Source organism: Bos indicus, chromosome 2, assembly GCF_029378745.1.
Source record: "Bos indicus isolate NIAB-ARS_2022 breed Sahiwal x Tharparkar chromosome 2, NIAB-ARS_B.indTharparkar_mat_pri_1.0, whole genome shotgun sequence".
Classification (NCBI taxonomy): Eukaryota; Metazoa; Chordata; class Mammalia; order Artiodactyla; family Bovidae; genus Bos; species Bos indicus.
This window is the reverse complement of record NC_091761.1, coordinates 106,985,003-107,010,401: the sequence shown is the minus strand read 5'-3', so window position 1 is coordinate 107,010,401 and position 25,399 is coordinate 106,985,003. Positions and strand designations below refer to the sequence as shown.

The 25,399-nt window shown below is 43.5% G+C and overlaps 1 protein-coding gene across 2 annotated transcripts in view; it reads left to right on the top strand.

The window, feature by feature from the left end:
- NHEJ1 (non-homologous end joining factor 1) overlaps positions 1–24,672 on the top strand; it is a 92,248-nt gene extending 67,576 nt beyond the window's left edge. For both annotated transcript variants that reach the window (XM_019976996.2, XM_019976994.2), the window contains exons 6-8: positions 22,379–22,496; positions 23,294–23,412; positions 24,159–24,672. In XM_019976996.2, coding sequence (XP_019832555.1) covers positions 22,379–22,496; positions 23,294–23,412; positions 24,159–24,233 — 312 coding nt within the window. In that variant the 3' untranslated portion in view covers positions 24,234–24,672. The remainder of the gene's footprint in view (positions 1–22,378; positions 22,497–23,293; positions 23,413–24,158) is intronic.
- Positions 24,673–25,399: the final 727 nt, after the last annotated feature.

The following is a 25,399-nucleotide window of genomic DNA, read 5'->3' as shown; positions in this document are numbered from 1 at the left end:
GTTCAGGACACAACTTATCCCCCTCAGTTTTCCCCCTCAATAAAATGGAATATCGCTTAAAGACACATCTTCTAAGAGGCCTTCTGACAACTTTGGTTTCTTCTTCTGGCCATTTATACCTTTTTCTTGCTTTTGCCCTCCCTAAACCTAGAGCTCTACAATGATTCAGATGATACCAAAACGTCTTCGGTGATTTGTCATCCTAATCCATTTCATCAGGCTCCTACGAGCTCACTCTGTAAACTGCCCAGGTTTGCCTGCCAGGTTTAGCCACATAGGAAGAAGAAAGGCATGTTTCCCTCCTCCTCAGAGGCTTTGATATTGTCAGTATCTGCTATAGTGGGTTTGTGTACATTAGCAGCCATGGGCTTTACAGAATTAAGGTTATACATACTCTGGGCTCTAAAGGAATTCATAATCCAGTAGGATGTTAATGTATACAAATAAACACAATGTATTATAAACATGGTTCGGTACACTCATTTGTTTAAAGGATTATCTCAGTAGTTAATTGTAAAGAAAAAAATTCCCTCAATTAGTTTAAGTAAAAAGGAAATTTAGTGAAAAGGCACAAGAAGATGTGTCAGTACCTAATTTCAGGATGAGATGGTTGGATGGCATCACTGACTCAATGGACGTGAGTTTGAGCAAGCTTCGGGAGATGGTAAAGGACAGGGAAGCCTCCATGCCACAGTGCATGGGGTCTCAGAGAGTCGGACATGACTGAGTGAACAGCAACAACGACGACACAGAAACTTTCACAGAAACCGGAAAGGCAGTGTCTTTCCCCGAGATCTCCAGATCCTCCCATCTCTGCACCTCACAGTGACCTGCTGCCTGGTTTGTTTCCGATCCTAAAAGTTATTGACTGACGTGTGGCTTTGGCTTGCCTTGTTCCTCTGACTAGGTCTGCGTGGTCTTTCTGTTGATAAGTAAGCAAGCACTGTTACCCAATGAGAATCTTTATAGCAGAAGTTTTTCACCCTGGTCCATGAATCCTTTGAGAATTCATGCTTAGGATTCAGAGTTCTGTGAATTGGATAGGAGGAAAGTTGCATCTTTATTTTCATTAACCTGTAACTGAAATTTAGCATTTCTTTCTATTATAAACATAAGCAAGGTTAGAATGGTTATCATCAAAAAGCCTACAAATGATAAATATTGGAGAGGGTGTTGGGAAAAGGGAACCCTTCTACACTGTTAGTGGGAATGTAAATAGGTGTAGCTATTGTGGAAAACAGAGTCGGACATGACTGAAGCGATTTAGCAGCAGCAGCAGCATTGTGGAAAACAGTATGGAGATTCCCTAGAAAAACTAAAAATAAAGCTACCATATGACCCAGCAATCCCACTCCTGGGCATATATTCCAAAAAGAGGAAAAATGTAATTCAAGAAGATATATGCACCCCACTGTTCATAGCAGCATTATTTACAATAGCCAAGGCATGGAAACAACCTAAGTGCCTATCAACAGATCATTGGTTTAAGAAAACATCATATATATACACACACACACACATACATATATATTGCAATATTAGCCACACACAAAAAAGACAAACATCATGTATCACTTACGTATAGAATCTTCCCTGGTGGCTCAGATGGTAAAGAATCCGCCTGCATTGCAGGAGACCTGAGTTCGATTCCTGGGTTGGGAAGATCCCCTGGAGAAGGGAACAACTACCCACTCCAGTATTCTGGCCTGGAGAATTCCATGGGCAGAGGAGCCTGGCAGGCTGCAGTCCGTGGGGTCGCAAAGAGTCAGACTTGACTGAGCCACTTTTACTTTTCATATACAAAACAGAAACAGACTCAAAGATAGAAGACAAATTTACGGGCTATCAAAGGAGAAACAGAGGGTAGGAGGGGTAAATTAGGAGTATGAGATTAACAGTTACAAACTACTATACATAAAATAGATAAACAATAAGGATTTACTGTATAGCACATGGAACTATATTCAATATCTTAACCTACAGTGGAAAATAATCTGAATATCTATCTATCTATATCTGATCACTTTGCTGTAACCTGAAACTAGCACAATTATTGTAAATGAACTGTATTTCAATTAAAAAACTAAACAAATATATGCAGAAAATCACCATGTCATTAGCAGTTTTTGTGACTTTGTCACCAAAAGAAATCACAGATCATTTTATAGTTTACAGATATTGTGAAATATAGTTTATGCTCATCACTGTTTGAAATTCTGGTGGCTATTTGATCCACTGTGAGAGCTTATAATTTAATGTGTTAATAAAGATGTACATGTAAGCATTCTAAAAGCAAGAACAGTTGGTTCTGGCAAAGGATGTATGTCTGGGGTGGGGTGCGGTGGGAGGTAGGGATAGGGAGGTGAGAGTCTCCTTTTAAGTCCTACAGAGAAGGAATAACTAGAGTCCTCAGCACTTTTCAAATTCAGTGCTCCAAGATTCTCACTATGCCTGCTTCCAGTAGTCTGAGCTTCTTTAACATTAAACCTGACCATCCCAAGGTGGCTTCTTGCAAAAGCCAGCCTGAGCGTGAGCAAGGGATGCTCCACGAGGCTTTAGTTAATAGAGTCAGCAGCAAATTCTCTGGGAATAGGCCAAGGGAACACTGTTTTCCAGGACTGGGAGATAATAAAATGGAAAGAATTATTTTAAAATCTGCTTCAGATTCTTTATTAAATGAACAAGGTGTGTATGCAAACACATACATACACATACATGGTCTCAATCCTTTAATAGCAGGAGATGGTTGTGACCCTGATCCCCTAGTCCCAAATGCTGATAGGAGTAGCTTTACAAGGAGAGAATTTGCTGGAATGGCTCTGAGGTTGTGTTGTTTGGCTTCACTTAACCTCAGCTGGGCTGTGAGCATGGGAATCTGGGACTGCAAAAGGATAAGATGTCCCTAGAGTTGCAGCCTCTTGTTTCTGGACTCAGTGAGAGACTGGCAGCCCAGGACTCATTCCTGACTGGGCTAGTCTGAAGAGGTTCTCAGCCAGGATTGGGATAAACGTCCATCCCAAAGATCTGCAGCAAATATAGACTATAAGCTCTATGAGGGCAGCAGCCATGTCTCTATCCCCAAGCTGAATTCCCAGTGCGTACTTCAGAGCCTGGCACATAGAGGTACTCAGTGAATATTTGCTGAATGAACCTGAACTCTAGGAGTTTACAATCTACTGGGAGAGATAGGAAACAAGTAAACAAATAATTGAAATTTATTATGACTGTTTTGAGGAAAAAGAATAGAGTGCTCTAAGAACAAATACTTTAGGTAAGGGTGCCAGGAGAGGTGCCATTAAACTGAGATCTTAAAGATGAGAAAGAACCAGCCACTTGAAGAGTAGGGGAGATAGATACATAGGAGATGCCCATAAGCCCCTGCCTGGTTGGTATTAATGCTTAGAAGGAAGTCAAAGTCTGCCTGCCTGTTTATCTAGATTCTTGTAGGCTGTTTGTAGAAAAAAGAAGGGGTCTACTGTTGATTCATGGTTAGTCTGTTCACCACTGCCCCCACTCTACCCCCGTTCTTCACATATCCAGCTTGATTTTATAATGCCTCAGACCTAGTGTTTCTGACTGGCAGTCAAAGACTCCAGTGTGTGCCCAGCAATGAGAACAATTATTTGTTTATGTGACTGACTCCCCAACCAGACTATGAGCTCCTTGAAGGCAGAGAACTCTTTCTTATCCTTAGGACACAGCATACGATCTGGCACAGTCAACAGTTTTTTTGTTTAATGACTTAATAATAACAGTTAATATTTAGTGAGTACTTTCTGGGCTTCCCTGGTAGCTCAGATGGTAAAGAATCCCCCTGCAATGTGAGAGACCCGGGTTCAATCCCTGGGTCAGCAAAGTCCCCAGGAGAAGGGAATGGCAACCCACTCCAGTATTCTTGCCTGGAGAATTTTATGGACAGAGAAGCCTAGTGGGCTACAGTCCATGGGGTCGCAAAGGATTGGGTATGACTGAGTGACTAACACTTTTCTATGTGCAAAGTGTTGGTGAGCACTTCACATACATTACTTCATTTAATCCTCAAAATTACTCTAAAATGCAGGCAGTATTCTTATTCCCATTCTGAAGTTGGAGAAATTAAAGCTTAGAAAGATAAAGTGATGGACTTGGGATCTGAGTGTTTTGCCAAATTGAAGTGCTCCTGGCTTCCCTGGTGTCTCAGAGGGTAGAGCGTCTGCCTGCAATGCGGGAGACCTGGGTTTGATCCCTGGGTTGGGAAGATCCCCTGGAGAAGGAAATGACAACCCACTCCAGTATTCTTGCCTGGAGAATCCCATGGATGGAGGAGCCTGGTAGGCTACAGTCCACGGGGTCTCAAAGAATTGAACACGACTGAGCGACTTCACTTTCACTTTTCACGTTGGTTGTATTCAAGTAGCTGAGGTTGCTTAGAACTTCAGGTGAGTGGAATTAATATGTTACATACATGATCTCATTTAACAATCCTTGCAACAACCCTGATTGATAGGAATTATTCTACTCATTTTATAGAAAGAAAATTGAGGCTCAAAGAGATTAAGACACTTATCCAAAATCATGGAAAAGGGGACTTCCCTGGAGGTCCAGTGGTTAAGACTTTGCCTTCCAGTGCAAGGGGTGTGGATTCGATCCCTGGTGGGGGAACCAAGGTCCACATGCCTTGTGGCCAAAAAAAGCAAAACACAAGACAAACAACATTGGAACAAATTCAGTAAAGACTTGAAAAATGGTCCCCATTAAAGAAAAAAATCTTAAAAAAAATATAAAGACACTTAGCCAAAAATATGTAAGTGGTGGGCTTATTTCCAAGGCTAAGCCTACGTGACTCTAGAGCCCATCCTCTGTCCCCATTTGGTGCTAATGCCAGTCACTTGGCCACTAGGCAAGAATCTACTGTTAAAGTCTTTTGAAAGAGAAAAAAAAAATCCTTTGACAGTTGTCCAGGCCTGCCTGTTGGGAGGCTGAGAGTCTATTCCTGAAAGAAGTAACAGAGAATAGACAGAGGAGAGTGGGAGAATAGAGACTTTATCTTTTCTTTTTTTTTTTAATTTAATTTTATTTTTAAACTTTACAATATTGTATTAGTTTTGCCAAATATCGAAATGAATCCGCCACAGGTATACCTGTGTTCCCCATCCTGAACCCTCCGCCCTCCTCCCTCCCCGAGACTTTATCTTTTCTAAAAAATAAAAATAACAGTTTTGTTTTGAAAAATTGGGGTATGGTTCACATACCATAATATTTACCAAAAATATATACAATGAAAATGTACAATTCTGTGCTTTTACAATAATCATAAGACTGTATAACTACAACTGCTATCTACCTCCAGGACCTTTTTATCACCCCCCCCCAAAAGAAACAGTGTACCCACTTGCAGTCATTTTCCATTCCCTACTGCCCCATTCTTGGAAAACACTAATCTACTTTCTATCTCTGTTTGGAGTCACCTCTCCTAAATGTTTCATACAAATGGAATCATACAATATATGGTCTTCTGTGTCTGACTTCTCTCACTTAGCATTGTTTTCAAGGTGCATCTATTGAAGCAAGTATCTACTTTATTCCTTTTTATGGCAGAATAATATCTCTTTATATGGATATACCACATTTGTTTACTCATTCATCAGTTGGATATACCACATCAGTTTATTCATCCATGGACAGTTGGGTTGTTTTCCACTTTGGGGTTGTTATGAATAAAGCTGCTATGAACATTTGTGTATAAGTTCTGTATGAACATACATTTTCAATTCTCTTGGGTATATACCTAGGAGTGCAATTGCTCGGTCATATAGTGACTCTATTATTTAACTTTCAGGGGAGTTGCCAAATTGTTTTTCTCCTATTAGTAAACTTTTAAAATAAAAGCATAAGATGCGTATAGAAAAGAGCCTCTGTCGTAAACAAAGAGCTTGAAGAATTACAGCATGAACATAGTTGTGTAACCAGCACCCAAATCAGGAACTAGAAAATTCCTGGTACTCAGTACCTACTGTCTCCAAAGGGTCACTGTCCTGACTTCTAATACGATTGGTTAATTTTGTCTGTTTGTGGAATTATATGGTCTATACTCTTTTGTGTCTGACTTCTTTCACTCAACAAAATTTTTTTGAAATTCATCCATGTTGATAGTACTTTGTTAATTTTCATTTTTGTATTTTATTGTAAGACTGTACCACAATTTATTCATCCGTCACTAAGTCATGTCTGACTCTTGGTGACCCCATGGACTATAGCCCACCAGGCTCCTTTGTCCATGGGATTTTCCAGGCAAGAATACTGGAGTGGGTTGCCATTTCCTTCTCCAGGGGATTGTCCCCACCCAAGGATTAAACCTGGGTCTCCTGCATTGGTGAGACTGATTCTTTACCAACTGAACTAACTGGGAAGCCCTGGATGCTTCATAGTTACGCATATATTTAGATTTCATAGATACCGCTAAGCAGTTTTCCAAAGTGACTACATTAATTTATACGCACACACACAATATATAAGAGTTCTGGTTTGTACCACATCCTTGCCAACACTCGTATTATCTGCCTTTTCCTTTTAGCCATTTATAGTGCATGTGTAGTGGTATCCTATTGTGGCTTTTTAACTCCCCCAGTAACTAATGAGGTTCTGAACATTTTTATGTCATTATGGATCATTTAGCTATGACCAAGCCTTTTGTCAATTTTCTGTTGGGTTATTTGACTTTTTCCAATTAATTTCTCGGAGTTCTTCAAATATTCTGAAAATGAGTCAGTCCTTTGTTGATTATATGTTTTACAAATATCTTCTCCCACTTGAGAGCTTGCTTTTTTACTCTCTAAATTGTATCTTCTGATGAACAGAAGTTCCTAACTTTGATATAGTTCAATTTATCAATCTTTTCTTATGATTTATGTCCTGTTAAGAAATCTTTGCCTACCTAAGGTCATGAAGGTCAGGCCCTTATCATGAACACGCATGTGTGTGTGCGCGTGTGTGTGTGTATGTGTGTGTTATGGGACGGTGCATCACCCTGTAGAGGAAGATTTCAAGAGGTGCAGAGGATGGGCGGGGTGGGGGTGGGGAGGCCCTGAGATCACAGCCGCCGTGATCTGTGTTCCCAGCTGTCAAGCATGTAATGGGGAGTGAAAGAGAATCCCTCTGGTGGTAGAGGTCCTACAGATGATACTAACTGCCAGGTCCTCTAAATCACCTCTGTGCCCTGCAGACCCAGCTGACTGTCCTCTCTTCCCCGCTAAAACAGGGGGAAAATGAAATATGTGCTCCTGCGGGGTGCTGGGGGCACAGTGCAAGGGTCACGCACTTCAGTCAGATGCCTGCTGTATGGCTGTGATTTTCTTTCTGTCATTAGGCCTGATGCTTTTTTCTTTTTGGTTCTCACCTCCTCATTTCATTTCCATTTGGAGAAAGGATGGTGAGGCGGCTGACTTGAGAGGGGGGCTAAACTGTCCTTCAGACTGGTTGTCCTGGAGAGGCGGGTCGGTGCCCCCGCCCCGAGCCAGAGCTGACAGGAGCTGCTTGTTCTTCCTGGAGAAGGAGTGGGAGTAGAGAGAGAAGGAATGAGAGTTGCTGCTGCATTTTCTGAGGGGCTCTGAGGATTCCTCCCCCCAGGAAACCACTCACGTCCCCCCCTACTCCAGCCCCTTTGCTGCTTGTTAGTTAGAAAGCCGGGGTTTGTGCTGGGGCTGGGTGGGGCTTCAGGGACAGTTTAGGCTCCGGCTCTCCAGAGGGGAGGGGGTGGTTATGGAGCGAGCAAAGGGTCACCGCTTAGGCTGTACCATTTGCTTGTCACCTTGAGAAGTTCCACCTTGTCTAGCAAAACCTCCTTTCAGAGGCACCACCACAAAGGGCTCTTATGAGAGCAGCGGCCCCTGCCCCCACCTTCACTTCCACTCCCTTTACCATTATTTTTCTTTTGGGGGCAGAGCTGAGGGGCCTTCCTGCTATGACTTTGAGGGGCTGTACTTATTTGAAAAGGAGATTTAGAGTTGAGAGCCTCCCCGTACCAGAGATTCATTTCTCTGATTTTCTAGTCCCATTAGAGGACAGTCAAGGAGTTAATAAGTAAGGTGTTTCTTCTTTGGAGGGTGTTTTGTCTTTCCCCTCTGTCAGTCTCTTGGGCTATTTGGAGATTTAAGAAAGAAGGCAAAAGAGGTACATTTTAGTACTATGAGTCTCAGAACCAGGGGGGACCAAGCTCCTCCTGGGGAATGGCAGGTGGGGGATGGGAGGGACACATGGCTATTTCTGGGGGTGATTTTTTAAAAATATTATTTTATTTATTCATTTTTGGGTGTGCTGGGTCTTCATTGCTGCGAAGGCTTTTCTCTAGTTTTGACAAACGGGAGCTGCTCTCTAGTTGCAGCGTGTAGGCCTCTCACTGGGGAGGGCTCTCTTCTTGAAGACCGTGGGCTCTAGGGCTCCCAGGCTCAATGGTTGTTGCACACGGGCCTAGTTGCTCCAAGGTATGTGGGATCCTCCTCCAGGGGTGATTTTTAAGAAGCCACATAGTGGAGTGGTGCAAGTGTGTGTATGTTCTGAGGTTCAGCTTCCTGGGCCTTTTGCTGCCCCATTCTGCTACTCTCTAGCTGTGGCGTTGGTCAAGTTTCATAACCTCTCTGAGCCTTTCTTTTTTCCTGTATAAATTAATGAGACTGATTATTAGATTAAAAGATTACTTAATAGGTTTACTGTGAAGATTAATTAAAATAACACATTAAAGTGCTTTGTAGGACATGTATTAACTTTGAAAAGGCATCCCAATATACATTAGGTGCGGACAAGTATTATTTAATTCCACTTATACTAGGTACCTGGAATAGTCAAATTCATAGAGTCAGAAGGTACACTGGTAGATGCCTGGGAGGAGACGGGGTGGGGGCGGTGGGGTTGGGGGGTGGAATGGGGAGTCATTGTTTAATGGGGACAGAGTTTCTGTTTAGGAAGGTAAAAATTTCAGGAAATGTATGTTATATATTTGTATGTATACACGTATGTTATACATAAATGAGAGTTATACAACAGTGTGAGTGTACTTAGTGCCACTGATTTGTATAGTTAAATATGGTTAAAATAGTATATTTTATAGTATGTGACTTTTACCACAGTAAAAAAAATTTTTTTTTACTGTTTTGCCTAGTGCCTAGTACACTTAAAGCATTCCCAAATGTTAATCTTACTAATAAAATTCAAGCTTTCTGTTTGGACCTCTCTTTATAGTCTTGCTTTCCATCTCCCTTCTCTTCTGACTGTGCAGTTCAGGGAGATACCTAGGCCTTCCTTAAGCAAAACCAGAAAAATCTAGACTTTATCTTAAACTGTTTTGAATTCTGTACCTATTTTATCTCAGTTGCATTTCCAGCTCCGTGAGGGAGAGTGAGGCACAAAATGACCCCATTTTGAAGAGCGGGCCACATAAGATAGTGACGTAGATTTGACTGGACTATATCCATGCTTGGATGGGTGAGTATACGCATGTGTCCATTCTCCCACCTAGTTGTAAAGGTAGGGAGGACAGAGGTGAGCTATAATGAATGTGTAAGGTCTCAAACAGAAGATTAGGTTCAGGCCTATTTGTGTTTTTTCCTTAGCAAAGCCCTGTGCTGTGGGGGTGGGTGCACAGGAGCCAGAGGCCGACAGGAGAGCCTGGCGAGGTCAGTCTTGGTGGGGCATGGTGGTCAGGGTGGGCCTTGTGCGACCCAGACCCAACAAAGCCAGACCAGACCAAACACAGGAGCAGGTCAGCTGTCTCAACAACTTCACAGACGATCTCAAGGGCAGCTTGCCTTGTATCCTTAGTGTGCCGGATCTCTCCCAAGTCACCAAGGTTTGTGATCACTGAACTGAGGGAATTCAGAGGCGTATTCTGTGAGGGTCAACACACACAGGGACCCCTTGGGCTAGGAATCGCCTGAAACACTGCATCCAAGTGAGCTGCTGTGGAAACGTTTCAAGGGAGGCGAACAGAGATTGAGCTGGTTGTCTTTTAGAAACCTGGACATTAATAAAAATTTTTTTTTTTTAAATGGGACTTACCCAGTGGTCCAGTGGTTAAAACTCTATGCTTCCAATTCAGGGGGCAGAGGCTCAATCCCTGGTCAGGGAACCAAGATCCCACATGCCACACAGTGCCACCAAAAAAAGTGAAAAATAAAAACCTAGACATCACCACCACTTCTCTTTTCTCTGCCCTATTACTGTTTTGTTTTTTTTTTCCCTCAAACTCTGAAGAAACTGTGAGATTAATCCCATCAAAAACATATGACTAAAAAAAAAAAATATATATATATATATATATATATATGACTACTGGAACTTCCCTGGTGGCGCAGTGGAATCCTCCTGCCAATGCAGGGAACATGGGTTCGATCCCTGGTCCAGGAAGATTCAACAGTGCGGGGGAGCAACTAAGCCTGTGGGCCACAACTACTGAGCCCAAGCTTTAGGGCCCGAAAGCCACAGCTGCTGAGCCTTTGTGCTGCAGCTACTGAAGCCATGCACCTAGAGCCTGTGCTCTGCAGTAAGAGAAGCCACTGCAATGAGAAGCCCACGCACTGCAACAGAGTAGCACCTCCTCGCCACAATTAGAGAAAGCCCACTCAGCAACAAAGACCCAGTGCAGTCAAACATAAATAAATTAAAAAAATATTTTTAAAAAACCCCATATTTGGATGACCTATCTGCAGATCATGTTTTTCTACTTTCCAAATAGCCTTTTGTGAGTGTACATTGCTTCACAATGGAAACACCATAGCAGAGCCTCTTGCCCAGGCCTCACTAGGGAGCAGGAAACAATGGTGAGAAAAGGTTCCTGGTGGAACCGTTGTTGGACAGGTTGGGCCATGTAGAATACTTTAGCTAAAATTTTTCAGAGAGTAAACTGTGCTTTGTGTGCTTCTGAAGTAGGAAGCTATATTCTATACTCTTATACCCACCACCTCCCCAAAAAAGAGGGTAAGGAGAATGGAAGTGAAACCTAACCTTGTGGGTAGGTCCTGTACACTGGGAGAGTAAGGGGGATCTTTGAGAGGCAATGAGAGCATTTGGGGGGAGGTCAGGAGACATCATTTACAAGGAGCAGGCAACCCTTACATGTGTTATCTCATGCAGTCCTTCTAACAGCCTCATAAAAGTGGATACTGGTCTCTTCATTGTTCTGGTGAGGAGACAGAGGCTAAAAGAGGTTAATAATATAGCTGCTAACTGGCAAGGCCAGGGTTTAAAGCCAGAACCTTGGTCCTTACTAGAGACTGAGGATTGGGCTTATGTGGTGATAGTGGACGATGAGCTCCCCAGAGGTTACGAGCTAGGTTACTGACCTAGCTGTATCCCCATGACCTAAGCTTTGACTAGTCACTGAATTGTTGGAAGATCATATATTTTGGAATGCATTGGGGAGAGGTTCATAACTGGGTGAGATGCTGGCTGCTCTATGTCCTAGAGCATTAGGGCATTTCTTGAGCTTCCTTTGTCCTGCAAAGGAAGAGGACAGCATTTCTTGGCAATTTATTCTACTCTCTCCTTTAATCCTTTCACAAATTCTGTGATGTAGATGTTGTCTGTCTCAGTCCTCCCTTCCCAGCCCCCATATCTACCCATCCCTCCATCTGTTTCTCTCTCAAGATAAGACATTGATTAAATACAACTTGCCCAAAATGTCACAGCCAACAAATAGAAGAACTTAGGTACAAATCTGAGTCTTTGGGGCTCTAAAGCCAGAACTTAAATCTTGTTTTTACTTCTCTTTTCTTTTAGAGAGTTTTTTTGTCCTAATTCCTAATAGTTTTGCTTCTTCTTTGAATGAGAAGCCACTTTGGGCTTCTTCTTTTTAAACTTTCTGATACTTGCATTGGTCATTGGGTTCACCTTTCTTACTCAGTCTCCCCCTTTTATTATCCACACTGTGTCTGTGCTATTGATCCAGGGGCCATTTCAGGTTATCTCTGATTTTATTTTAGGTTTCTGGATCATCACTCTGTAGCCTCTGCCTTATGTCCTGGAATAGACTTATCCTTGATTCCTCTCACATTCTATATACCCAATCCATCACTGAATCCTATCAGCCATTCATCCAGTTCAGTCACTCAGTCATGCCGATGGGCTGCAGCAACCCCATGGACTGCAGCACGCCCAGCTTCCCTGTCCATCACCATCTCCTGGAGTTTGCTCAAACCCATGTCCATTGAGTCAGTGATGCCATCCAACCATCTCATCCTCTGTCATCCCCTTTTTCTCCTGACTTCATTTTTTCTCAGCATCAGGATCTTTTCCAATGAGTCAGTTCTTTGCATCAGATACCCAAAGTATTGGAGTTTCAGCATCAGTCCTTCCTTTAGGATTGACTGGTTGGATCTCCTTGCAGTCCATGGGACTCTCAAGAGACTTCTTCAACACCACAGTTCAAAAGCATCAATTCTTCAGTGCTCAGCTCTCTTTATGGTCCAACTCTCATATCCATACATGACTACTAGAAAAACCATAGCTTTGGCTAGATGGATCTTTGCAAAGTAGTGTCTTTGCTTTTTAACATGCTCTCTAGGTTGGTCATAGCTTTTCTTCCAAGGAGCAAGCGTCTTTTAATTTCATGGCTGCAGTTACCATCTGCAGTGATTTTGGAGCCCCCAAAATAAAGTCTATCACTGTTTCCATTATTTCCCCATCTATTTGCCATGAAGTGATGGGACCAGATGCTATGATCTTAGTTTTCTGAATGTTGAGTTTTAAGCCAACTTTTTCACTCTCCTCTTTCACTTTCATCAAGAGGCTCTTTTCTGCCATAAGGATGGTGTCATCTGCATATCTGAGGTTATTGATATTTCTCCCAGCAATGTTGATTCCAGCTTGTGCTTCATCCAACCCAGCATTTTTGCATGATGTACTCTACATAGAAGTTTAAACAAGCAGGGTGACAATGTACAGCTGTACTTTCAATATATCCAGAATCTGATCAGATCCACTGTTGCCACCCAGGCCCAAGCTACTGTCATCTCCCACTTGGTTAGTGCAACAGCCTCCTAACAGATCTGCTCACTTGTCTTTCTGCACTCAAAGTGATCTTTTAAAAATGTATGTCAGATCGTTTTACTCTCTTCTTTATAACCTCCAGTGGCTTCCCATCTTACAGAATAAAAGATCATATGCTGTATTATCTTATGATTTCACACAAACATGTGTCCACATACCTGCCATGCTCTTCCTCTGATAATAGAGGGACCACCTAATTTATCATTCAAATTGGGACACTCGTAAGAGAGAAAAGGAGCTCTACTGATAAATTACAGTAAACGCAAACTGAGGCTGACCAGGCAAACTGGGAGGAATCTGGTCACCAGGTCTAGAGAGCCACATGGAGCATTCTCTTACTTCCCCTACGTCTTTATAGTGTCACCTCACAGTGAGGCCCTCTTTGACCACTGTTTAAAATTGCAACACGTTCCTGCCCCGACCCCATATTGCCTGTGCTGATTTATTTTCCTCTGTGGTGCTGACGCCATCTGATAGAGTGTATGTTGTGGTTTTTAAAATTTATTTGGCTGCGCTGGATCTTGGTTGTGGCATGTAGGAGCTATTAGTAGTTCCTTGACCAGGGATCAAACCCAGGCCCCCTGCATTCAGAGGGCAGAGTCTTAAGTCACTGGACCACCAGGGACATCCCTAGAGTTTCTTTTAATTTAGTTTTAGTTGGAGGATAGTTGCTTTACACTGTTGTATTGGTTTCTGCCATACATCAACATGAATCAGCCATAGGTATACGTATGTCCCCTCCCTCTTGAACCTCCTTCCCACTCTCCACCTGATCCCACCTCTCTAGGTTGTCACAGAACACTATCATACAGCAGATTCCCACTGGCTATCTGTTTTACACATGGTAATGTATAAGTTTCAATCTGAATCTGCTGTTTTCTCCATTTGTCCCACCCTCTCCATCCCCTACTGTGTCCACAAGTCTGTTCTGTATGTCTGTGTCTCTATTGCTGTCCCACAAATAGCTTCATCAGTACCATCTTCCTAGATTCCATATATGAGTTAATATACAATATTTGTTTTTCTCTTTCTGACTTACTCACTCTGTATATTAGGCTCTAGGTTCATCCACCTCACTAGAACTGACTCAAATTCATTCCTTTTTATAGCTGAGTAATATCCCATTGTATGTATGTACCATTATCTATTCATCTGTCGATAGACATCTAGGTTGCTTCCATGTCCTGGCTATTGTAAATGGCACTTCAATGAGTACTGGGGTACATGTGTCTTTTAGAATTGTGGTTTTCTCTGGGTATATGCCCAGTAGTAGGATTTCTGGGTCATACAGAAAATGGCAACCTGCTCCAGTATTCTTGCCTGGAAAATTCCAGGGACAGAAGAGGCTGGTGGGTTATAGCCCATGGGATCACAAAGAGTTGGATGTGACTGAGCATACACACACACACAAACCTACATGGTATTTTTTATACCTGATTTTTTTAAGAACTCTCCATACTGTTCTCCATAGTGGCTGTATCAATTTACATTCCCACCAACTGTGCAAGAGGGTTCCCTTTTCTGCACATCCTCTCCAGCATTTATTGTTAGTAGATTTTTTTGATGGTGGCTATTCTGACTAGTGTGAGGTGATACCTCATTGTAGTTTTGATTTGTGTTTCTCTAATAATAAGTGATGTTAAACATTTTTTCATGTGTTTACTAGCCATCTGTATGCCTTCTTTGAAGAAATGTCTGTTTAGGTCTTCTGCCCATTTTTTGATTGGGTTGTTTGTTTTTCAGATTTTGAGCTGCATGAGCTGCTTGTATATTTTGGAAATTAATCCTTTGTCAGTTGCTTCATTTGCAATTATTGTCTTTTCATCTTGTTTATGTTTTCCTTTGCTGTGCGAAAGCTTTTACATTTAACTAGGTCCCATTTGTTTATTTTTATTTTCATTACTCTAAGAGTATATGTTTTAATTGTTGCTTGTTGTTCAGTTGCTAAGTTGTGTCCGACTCATTGCAACCCCATGGACTGTAGCACACCAGGCTCCTCTGAACCTGGAGTTTGTTCAGTTTGATGTTCATTGAGTCAGTGATGCCACCCAATCATCTTATCATCTGCCACCTGCTTCCCCTTTTGCCTTCAGTCTTTCCCAGCAAGTCAGTTCTTCGCATCAGGTGACCAAAGTATTGGAATTTTAGCATCAGTCCTTCCAATGAATATTCAGGGTTGATCTCCTTTATGATTGACTGGTTTGATCTCCTTGCAGTCCAAGGGGCCCTCAAGTCTTCTCCAGTACCACAATTTGAAAGCATCAATTCTTCAGCACTCAGCCTTCTTTATGGTCCACCTCTCGCATCTGTGCATGTCTACTGGACAAACTATAGCTTTGACTATAAGGACCTTTGTTGGCAAAGTGATATCTCTGCCTTTTACTATGCTGTCTAGGTTTGTCATAGCTTTTCTTGCAAGGAGCAAGCATCTTTTAATTTCATGGCTGCAGTCACCATCTGCAGTGATTTTGGAGCCCAAAAAATAAAATCTGCCACTGCTTCCACTTTTCCCCCTTCTATTTGCCATGAAGAGATAGGATTGGATGCCATGATCTTAGTTTTTTTAATGTTGAGTATCATTCCAGTTTTTTCATTCTCCTCTTTATATGTTTTAATTAGTTATATTTACTGTTACTCTCCCCTCTCTAGAATGTAAACTTCAGGAGGACAAGGGATTTTTATTTCTTTTGTTCAATGTACTGTATCCCCAGCATCTACATAATCCCAAATACTGTAGATAACCAGTAAATATTTGCCAAATGAATGGATGAGGAAGCAAGAATTCTGTTCTAAAGAGTCTTTCTCCTTGGAGTTCTCTTCCTAAACCAGTTTTCTTATTCCTTTCTATTTATTTTGGTGACCTTAAATTGAGACCTTAGAATGGTTTTTGAGTAAATTGAGACCTTAGAATGGTTTTCCAGTGTGCTCTTACCCCTATGAGGAGCTAATGATGCAATTAATAGGAAATGGCAACCCGCTCCAGTGTTCTTACCTAGAAGATTCCATGGACAGAAGAGCCTGGGGCTATAGTCCATGGGGTTGCAGAGTCATGATGGAACACACACACCATGCTTTCCTAACCTGACTTGGGCCCCCTAGGGAGGGAAGTTTGTACAAGAGGGAGAAGAGGATTTTTACCCTTGGGAAGTCACATGTTTGGGGCCCTGCCCTGGAAGTTATGATACTGAGACAGGCAGTGTCAGATCTTGGGGCTGTGCCAGAACCAAGGACCTACTCAGCTGGTCCTGGGAGCTCCAGTTTGCTCCTTTCCTCTTTCTCCTCTGTCTTATAAGCCTGTGTACTTCACCTGTGAGTCCATATAGAGTAGAGTGAGCAGTGTCTCAAGGTCCAGCCTTTCCTGACCCAGACTTCTAAATGTTGTGTTTTTTGTTTTTTTTTTTTTCTGAAGCAGCCTCAGAGGAAAGAGTGGATGAAATGGGGGTGAGGTCTGAGGGTCGGATCAAACCTTTTGTTTCTAATTGGAAGTGGTAACTGGGATGGCTCCAACATCCTGTTGGGGTCAGGGGGTAGGAGGGAGTCTTAGAATTTCCAGACCACTGGGAGTGAGTTTTAGACTCAGTGAAGGTGGGAGTTATTGTTAAACAGGAGGGAAGTTTGGGGCCTAGCAACGAAGAGGAGCCGCCAGAGGGACAAGAAGGGACGATCAAATGCCCTTTGTGATTTCTGTGACTTTGGTTTTCCTAACGCTTTTGATATGGCCATAAAGCAGGGGCCAAAGTCCTGGTGGGCTGGAGGTAAGAGAGTGACAGAGCTCTTGGGACTAGAGTGTGATGTGGCTCTTAGTCATAGTACTAGCAGGAAGTAGAGAAGAGGTTCTAGTGTAGCAGAAAACCTAGAAATGCAAACCTAGAGGAAACGCCTGATTACTCAACATGACATCTACAATACTATATTACCCTGTATCAGTAACAGTTCGAAGTCAGGGAAGCCTCGGCAAGTAGTTGTAGAGCAGAGAAATCCACTTTATGAAACAAAAGGAATTCCTATGGGCATATCCTTAATTCAGAAAATAAAGTCCTTTGCAGTTTGGTGGTTATGAATTAGCTGTCCAGTCTCATTTCCCATCAGATATTCCCACCTATGTATGGGCTTCCCTGGTGGCTCAGATGGTAAAGAATCCACCTGCCAATGCAAGAGATGCAAGAGACACAGATCCAAGACACAGATCTTCCCAGGTTGGGAAGATCCTCTGGAGTGGGAAATGGCAACCTCCTCCAGTATTCTTGCCTGGAGAATCCCATGGACAGAGGAGCCTGGTGGGCTACAGTCCATGGGGTCGCAAAGAGTCGGACACAACGGAATGACTGAGCACATGCCCACCTGGCCTATCTTTTCACACCTTTGTGCCTCAAAGACTTCCACTGCAAAGTCTAACCTTGCAAAGGCTTAACTCCATCACCTCTGAAGTGTTTTGCAGGACTCTCAGTGAGACTTTGTCCCTTTCTTCTTCTTCGCTGGCTCTTATTGCTCTTTGTTTATAGCTCCCTTATAGCATAATGCCTGAAAGAAAAAAAAAAACAACAACACATACAGTTTCCTTCTATCTGAAAGTGAGAGCATTCCTATGAAACTTTCATAAACTGAAATAGTGTAAAGTGAAGAAGTACTTACCTTTCTTCATAAAAGTGAAAATCTTTTTTGGATTTCTTCTAGTTAGCAAAAACAGATACTAATGTAGGCTTTTCCTAAAAGCAAAGTTGTTGTTTAGTTGCTGAATCATGTCCAGCTCTTTGCGACCCTATGGACTGTAGCCCATCAGGCTCCTCTGTCCATGGGATTTCCTAAGAAAACTGGAGTGAGTTGCCATTTCCTCCTCCAGGGGATCGTCCCAACCCAGGGATCGAACCTGGGTCTCCATGTCTCCTGCCTTGCAGGTGGACTCTTTACCTCTGAGCCACTGCTACTACCGCTAAGTCACTTCAGTCGTGTCCGACTCTGTGCGACCCCGTAGACAGCAGCCCACCAGGCTCCCCCATCCCTGGGATTCTCCAGGCAAGAACAGTGGAGCCACTGGGGAAGCCAAAAGCAAAGTGGCAGAAAGCAAATTTACAAAAAGTGGGGGATACCTGAATCGTCCTATTTCCTATGTGTTACTGTAAACTCTTGGAGGCAGGGCTTCTGACTTATTTATCTTTGTACTAACTCTGTCCTGTTCTGAGGCAGGAAGGACTGCATCCACTTCCCCTCCCCCAGTCCTGTAGTAACTGGCTCATGATAGAATCTAAGTAGCCTTTTTGCCAAGTAGGATTGATTCTGGATTAATCAGATGAACACATTATACAGTAGACTGACCTGGCTCTTCTTCCCCTCTCCATTCTGGGCAGTGACCCGCTCGTGGCTGGTACACCTTGCTCCTGGCTCAAGTGTACTATAGCAGGAGGCACCGCTGTTTGCTTTTCTTAGTCCTGACTCCAGCTTCTCCCTTTGATCTCTGCTGCTTGCCCCAGCTCACCCCTACCATTGTCCTGCCCAGGGAAATAATGTTTCTCCTTCCCAGGCTCAGGCCTCACCAACTCTTCCCTCGAATATTCTGAGAATGATGCCCAAGGAATCCTTGATGATGGGGAACAGATAGAACAGGATTATGGGTGTGACCCTTCAGCCTTCTGAGGGTCCCAGGTAGGGCCAGTTGCCTCCTTGTTATCTGCTCGCTTTTTTCTTTTCCTTGTCCCCCAAGGGATCTTGTTTCTGAGCTGGAAGGGAATATATACAGATGATCTGTGATGCCAGGAATAAGGGCCTGTAATCCTAGGGAAGGTTGTATTGTCCATTGGACTGAAATTCTATGCTTCAGAGAGGTCCCTAGGGTAGTTGTTATATGTGAGGGCCCTGAAGCCTCATGGTCTGGATTCTAATCCTGTCCCACCAGTTACTAGCTGTGACTGAGTAACTTCTCAGCAGGGTAGGGTCATCCTCATGCCTACCATGTCCATTCATTCACACGTGGTTACTGAGCCACTCCTGTGAGCCAGATTGTTCTAGGTGCCAGGGAGATAGCAGTGAATAAGACAAAATGGATTGAACATTTAAACACTTAGAACAGTGTCTGTGCTGTGCTTAGTCGCTCAGTCGTGTCCAACTCTTTGTGACACCAGGGACTGTAGCCCGCCAGGCTCCTCTGTCTGTAGGGATTCTCCAGGCAAGAAAACTGGAGTGGGTTGCCATATCCTTCTCCAGGGGATCTTCCCAACCCAGGGATTGAACCAGGGTCTCCTGCGTTACAGACAGATTCTTGACCAGCTGAGCCACCAGGGAAGCCCTAGAACAGTGTCTAGCACATAGTAAATATGTGTTCTCTTCCTAGTGCTTTTCTGAGAAGGGATACTCAGATGGGATGACCTTTGGCAGAAGCTGCAGGATCAGATCTCTCTGAGAAGGGGAAGGTTGGAGGAAGGGCTAAGATACAGGTTCTGGATTTGGACTTAGTTCCAGGACAGCAATAGCTTGAATGGCCTTTTATTTCTTGCCCTTTCTTTTGAGACTAAATACATGCACTGGTTAAAGGTCACTCTGGAAATTGTATGAGTCTGTTTAGTTCTGTAGAAAGGGCAGGAGAAGATGCCCCCATGGACTACCTAGATTCCGGCTGGCTTTTTTGTACAGACAGCACAGTGCCCACCCAGCCATGTGTGGGTGACTCTAAGAGAGGCCATGCTTCCTGCGCAGCATGAAGGGACATCCCAGAGACATGAGATGTGAGGACAGAGAACACCTGTTTGTCTCTCTGCTGTCAGGGCTCTCTGGCCATGGGATAGAGGATTTCTGCTGGAGCAGATGGCTTGGGGGTTGGAGAGCTGAACTTAGGAACGAAAATGAGGTGAGGCAGAGGTCCGTGACCTATTTCAGTTCATTCCTTAGGGAATGCTGCTGAAGAGGACATTACACTCTGAGTGTGATTGCTGCTGGAAGCAGAGTCTGCATGCAGCTCCTGATTCACTGTCTGTGGTTTCCAGTGAAAGGTCAAGACTGACACAGTGTTTTGCAGGTTGGGTTGGAATAGAAATCTATGGAGTAGAAATCTTTCCTGGAATCAACCAGTTTTTCAGCTACCACCATGCTTGGGGGAAAGAGCTGTGTAATCTTGACCATGGTTCAGCAACTACTTCACTGCTTCTCCCACTCTCTCTTCCATCCTTCTCCCACCGTGGGTTTGCAGAAATGCATGTTTTTATAGCACAACAGAAGTGCCCTCGATGTGAGATGTGGGCAATCCAAGATTCTCGGGTTTATTCCCATGTGAGCTGCTGGCATGGCTTTCCTTTGAGACCTGCTCACCTGACTGGGAACCATGACAATCTGCATGCACAAGGACAGATGAAGTGGCTCTGGGCCTTTTCCCAGATCCTAAAGTACAGCCAGGTTTAGGTCCACTGGACACCATACTCTTTCATCTCATTTTGATTGTACTTTCTTCAGTTTTCAGCCATTACTTAAATTCAGTTCAGCCAAGTGTATGAAACTTGAACTAGGCAAAACATTTTGCTGTGAATGTAAACTCAGAGTTCCTTCCATAGTGAAGGAAACAGATAAATATGGTGTGATTATGGCAGGGTTTCTCAACTTTTTTTCATCATCAACTTCCAGAGGAACCTTTTAAGACATTTCCCCCTAATTATCTCCCCTAAGAGAATGGTAATACCGTGGGTATACCAGAACTCTGTTCATGTACTGTTTGTGTATCTGTGCAATTACATGAAAAGAGTACGATGTTTTTATCCCTCCCACCAAAAGCAAATTTGCTCCTCCCTGGGGGGAGAATATCACCCCTATGGGGAGTTCACTGATTATAGTAAAGCACAATGGGATTGCATAAGTAATGTAAAATGGCAGGCAAGCCTCCCAACTTTGTAAACTTTGTTTCTCCCACCTCCTTTGACTGAACATCATTATCCATCATTTATTCCTGTCTTTCAGTCTGTCATTTCCATTTTGCTCTTTTTCCCTTTTCCTTGATTTCATTCTTTTTTCTCTCCAGTGTAGAAGTTTCAGAGTAAATTTGATTAAAATAGTAGTCTGGGAACTTCCTTGGTGGTCCAGTGATTAACAATCTTCCTTGCAATGCAGAGGATGGGGGTTCCATCCCTGGTCAGGGAACTAAGATCTTACATGGCATGCAGCAGTTAAGGCTGTGCACTGCAATTGCTGAGCCGGTATGCGCCACAACTAGAGAGTCCATGCACTACAATGGGAGATCCCACATGACAACTAAGACCAGATGCAGCCAGATAAATAAATAATATAGTAACCTACAACTCAGGGATAATTTAAAGAGTGTGATTTTCTAAGAACGTTCTCTAAAAGGTTATCCTTTTGGAGGCGAGAACCTACAAACCTATGAGGTATTCATGGGGAGGCATAACAGATGTAAGTATTGAGAGAAATAAAAATATTCGTTTGGAGTTGCCTTTCAGAAGAGACGACCTCCCAAGAGGTCTTTATATCAGTCCCAACGGGTTTGGCTATGTATGTCTGTATTGGATCTAGTGTGTTAGTTGTTCAGTCATTTCCGACTCTTCGCAACCCCATGGACTGTAGCCCACCAAGTTCCTCTGTCTGTGGAATTCTGCAGGCAAGAATAGAAGAGTGGGTAACCATTCCCTTCTCCAGGGGGTCTTCCTGACCCAGGGATCGAATTCTGGTCTCCTGCATTGCAGGAGGATTCTTTACCATCTAAGCCATAGCTTTACCATCTGAGCTATAACCAACCTAGATAGCATATTAAAAAGCAGAGATATTGCTTTGCTGACAATTTCCATCTAGTCAAAGCTATGGTTTTTCCAGTAGTCATGTGTGGATGTGAAAGTCGGACTATAAAGAAAGCTGAGCACCGAAGAATTGATGCTTTTGAACTGTGGTGTTGGAGAAGACTCTTGAGAGTCCCTTGGACTGCAAGGGGATCAAACCAGTCAATCCTAAAGGAAATCAGTCCTGAATGTTCATTGAAAGGACTGATGCTGATGCTGAAACTCCAATACTTTGGCTACCTGATTCGAAGAACTTACTTATTAGCAAAGACCCTGATGCTGGGAAAGATTGAAGGCAGAAGGAGAAGGGGACGACAGAGGATGAGATGGTTGGATGGCATCACCAATTTGATGGACATGAGTTTGAGCAAGCTCCGGGAGTTGGTGATGGACAGGGAAGCCTGGCGTGCTGCAGGCCCTGGGGTTACAAAGAGTCAGACAGGACTGAGTGACTGAACTGAACTGAGCCACTAGGGAAGCCCCATATTGGATCTAACTTTTGTATATAAACTCTTTTGGGGTTAATGCCAGTGGGATATTGAGTTTTTCCCTAGCAATCCCATGTAACCCATGATAGCATCTCCTCTCCCCTGTAGAAACTACCAGAGGCATGCAGTGTTGGTGATGGAAGACCCTTCATCGCAAATCTGCAGAGTATGTATATGGCAGTTACCAGACAAGCGATCCAGGTGGGACAGAAGCATCATGACACTGGTACGTAGCTCTAGAGGTGTTGGTCTCCCTGGGGTTAGATTTAGGGTCTAGGTTTGTGCTGTCCATTATGGTAGCTCTAGGCAATAGTGACCATTTACATTTAAATAAATAAAAATTAAATAAAATGAAAAGCTCATCTCATTTGTACATTTCAGGTGCTCAGTAGCCACATATGACCAGTGGCTACCAGGTTGAACAACACAGATCACAAGTATTCATTCTATCACTATAGAAAGTTTTATTAGGACTAGTCTACATGCCTAGGAGAATTTTGTTGTTGTTCAGTCACCAAGTTGTGTCCAACTCTTCACATGCAACGTCATGGACTGCAGCACACCGGGCTTCCCTGTCCCTCACCATCTCCTGGAGTTTGCCCAAGTTCATGCCCATTGAATCAGTGATGCCACCCAATGGAGAATTAGAGAACCAGGAAAAAAAGTTAATCCCCTTACCTGAGATGTGACAGGCAATACAGAGAACAGTTAGCTGTTTTGAGTCACAGAGACTCTTGTCCTACATGGTTACAATTGGCCTGGGGAATATTCACAGTAGAAACAGCTTTCCAAAAGTTAATTGGAAGTGAATTTGTGTCTGTTTACATTCTAGTACCAAGGCTTGGACAGAAGGGCCTGGGATGCTACAGTCCACGGGGTTGCAAAGAGTTAGACATGACTTAGTGACTAAACAACCACAACAACCAAGGCCAGGCCTTTATCAGAATGCTTTGTAAATGCTAATGCCTTCCTGGTAAGAAGAAGGCATTTAGCACTATCTTCCTTTGATCTTTCTGGTTTCAGGAGATCCCCACACCTCAAGCAGTGCTTTCTCACAGGGAACTGATAACCAACGTTTGAACCAGCTAGAAGAGCCCGTCTCCTCAACACCATCCCTCCCCGGACCTGAGACAGAGCCCACAGTAAGTCATGAGCAGCTTCCTAGATAGCATTTCAGGAGTTGAGAGTGTCTGGGGAATTTCCTGGTGGGCCAGTGGCTAAGACTTCTCACTCCTAATGCAGGGGGCCCAGGTTAGATCCCTGATCAGATAACTAGATCCTACATGCTGCGGCTAAGAGTTTGCATGCTGCAACTGAAGACCCCACTCACTGTAACTAAAAGATTCCACAGGCTGCAGCTAAAGATCCTCTGTGCCGCAGTGAAGACTGAAGACCCCATGTGCCGCAACTAAGACCTTGCACGGCCAGATAAACGAATAAAAAAAAAAAAAAAGAGTTGGGAGAATCTGCATCCATAGCTCCCAAGCTGGTGGTCCCTGGAATTGTCACCTAGTTGACCCTGCCTTAACCCAACATGGGGGGATATTTGTGACCTGGCGTCCAAATTGTGGATTGTGGATTTCTAGATGGAGAGTCATGGTCTTTTCCATGTTCCCTTGCTGTCGTCTCTCTGCAGTTCTTCTGAATGATGGACCTTGGCACCCTTTCAGCCTTATTGCACTTCCAGTGATGGTCTATAAAGTTTTTCCCTAGGGGAAAAGGGATGCGGTGTGCCTCTCATTCATAGACTCTTCTATCGCATTCACAGCCTGACATGGACATCAAAACCCCCTTCTTAGCCAGAGCCATGGGAGCAAGGAAATTCTTTTCCTAACTTAAGTGCAACTGTTCAAAACCGCTATTAACTTGGATTCCTTTTTTTTTCTAGGTCTCTTCAGGCCCTATGCAGAAACCTCAGCTGTTGAAAGTCAAGAGGAAGAAGCTAAGGGGGCTTTTCAGTTAACTTGTCACCATCTCAACTGCTGAGGATGGACTCGGAGAGTAGTTTCCTAGTGTTACCTTGGAAGGAGCGCCTGTGGCGGCAGCATCTTTGACACAGAGTTATACAGTCAGAGACTCCACCGTAAGGGTCAGATAACTGAAGCTCATGTTGACAGGCATGGCTACTGTTAACAAGGGAATCCTGGCTCCAATCCATTGGGCACTGGCCTTCCTTGTCTGAGTGGAAGACAGTTTCTGGGAATCCTACACCCTCCTTTCTTTCAGGGAAGGTTCTCTAGACTTAGGATCTACCATGGATTTTAGGTATATGGGGCAGGTCAGCAAAAAGGCACAACATACTAAGGAAGTCTTGCCTGTCTTTCTAGAGTCCTTAGCTACTCCCAGATGCTCCTCAGAGACACTGTTTTCTCTAGCACAGAATAAAAAGCGCTCACACTCCTGCTTTTGAGATTGCTTACCTGTGGAACATATAACCAACCCATTACTGGATCCCAGCCCACTGATGTCTCTGGATGAAGTCAAGGCCCTTGTCCAATCCTTCAGGATTCTTTTTATGCTTCTCTTCTGTGGCTTGTGCTAAGCCTCCATTGGGGAGCACTGATCTTGAAACCTCTTTCCATAGTCTTGTGCCCTATGGCTTCTGTGCTTCTTGGTCCAGCTTGATATGGGGTATTTTTTAATCTGTTTCTGAGGCATAGACAACAGGTTACAGCACAACATGGGATTGAAATGACAAAGAACTGTGAGCCCTAGGGCCAAGTTAGTTTCCTGGAGTGGGAGAAAAAAGAATTTTGCTCGCCCATCCTTCACTTCAGATGGCAGAGTAAATAGAAGAACTAGAAAAGATAAGATGAGTGGGAATAGGAAATGGCCACAGTTCTCTGGGACCAACAGAATTGACTTATGGAATGAATAGTGCTTAGCAGGAAAAGATATAAAGCCTGTATGAAATAGACTTTCTCAGTTATAAGGTCAATTTTTTGGACAAATCTAGCAAAATTTGGAACTTCCCTGGTGGTTCAGTGGTTAGGACTACGTGCTTTTACTGCCACAACCCCAGGTTCAATCCCTGGTCAGGGAACTAAGATTCCACAAGCTGCATGGCTCAGCCAAAAAAAGGATTTAACAGACCAGCATTCGTAAAGCTCCTTGGCCTTCTACTAGGTT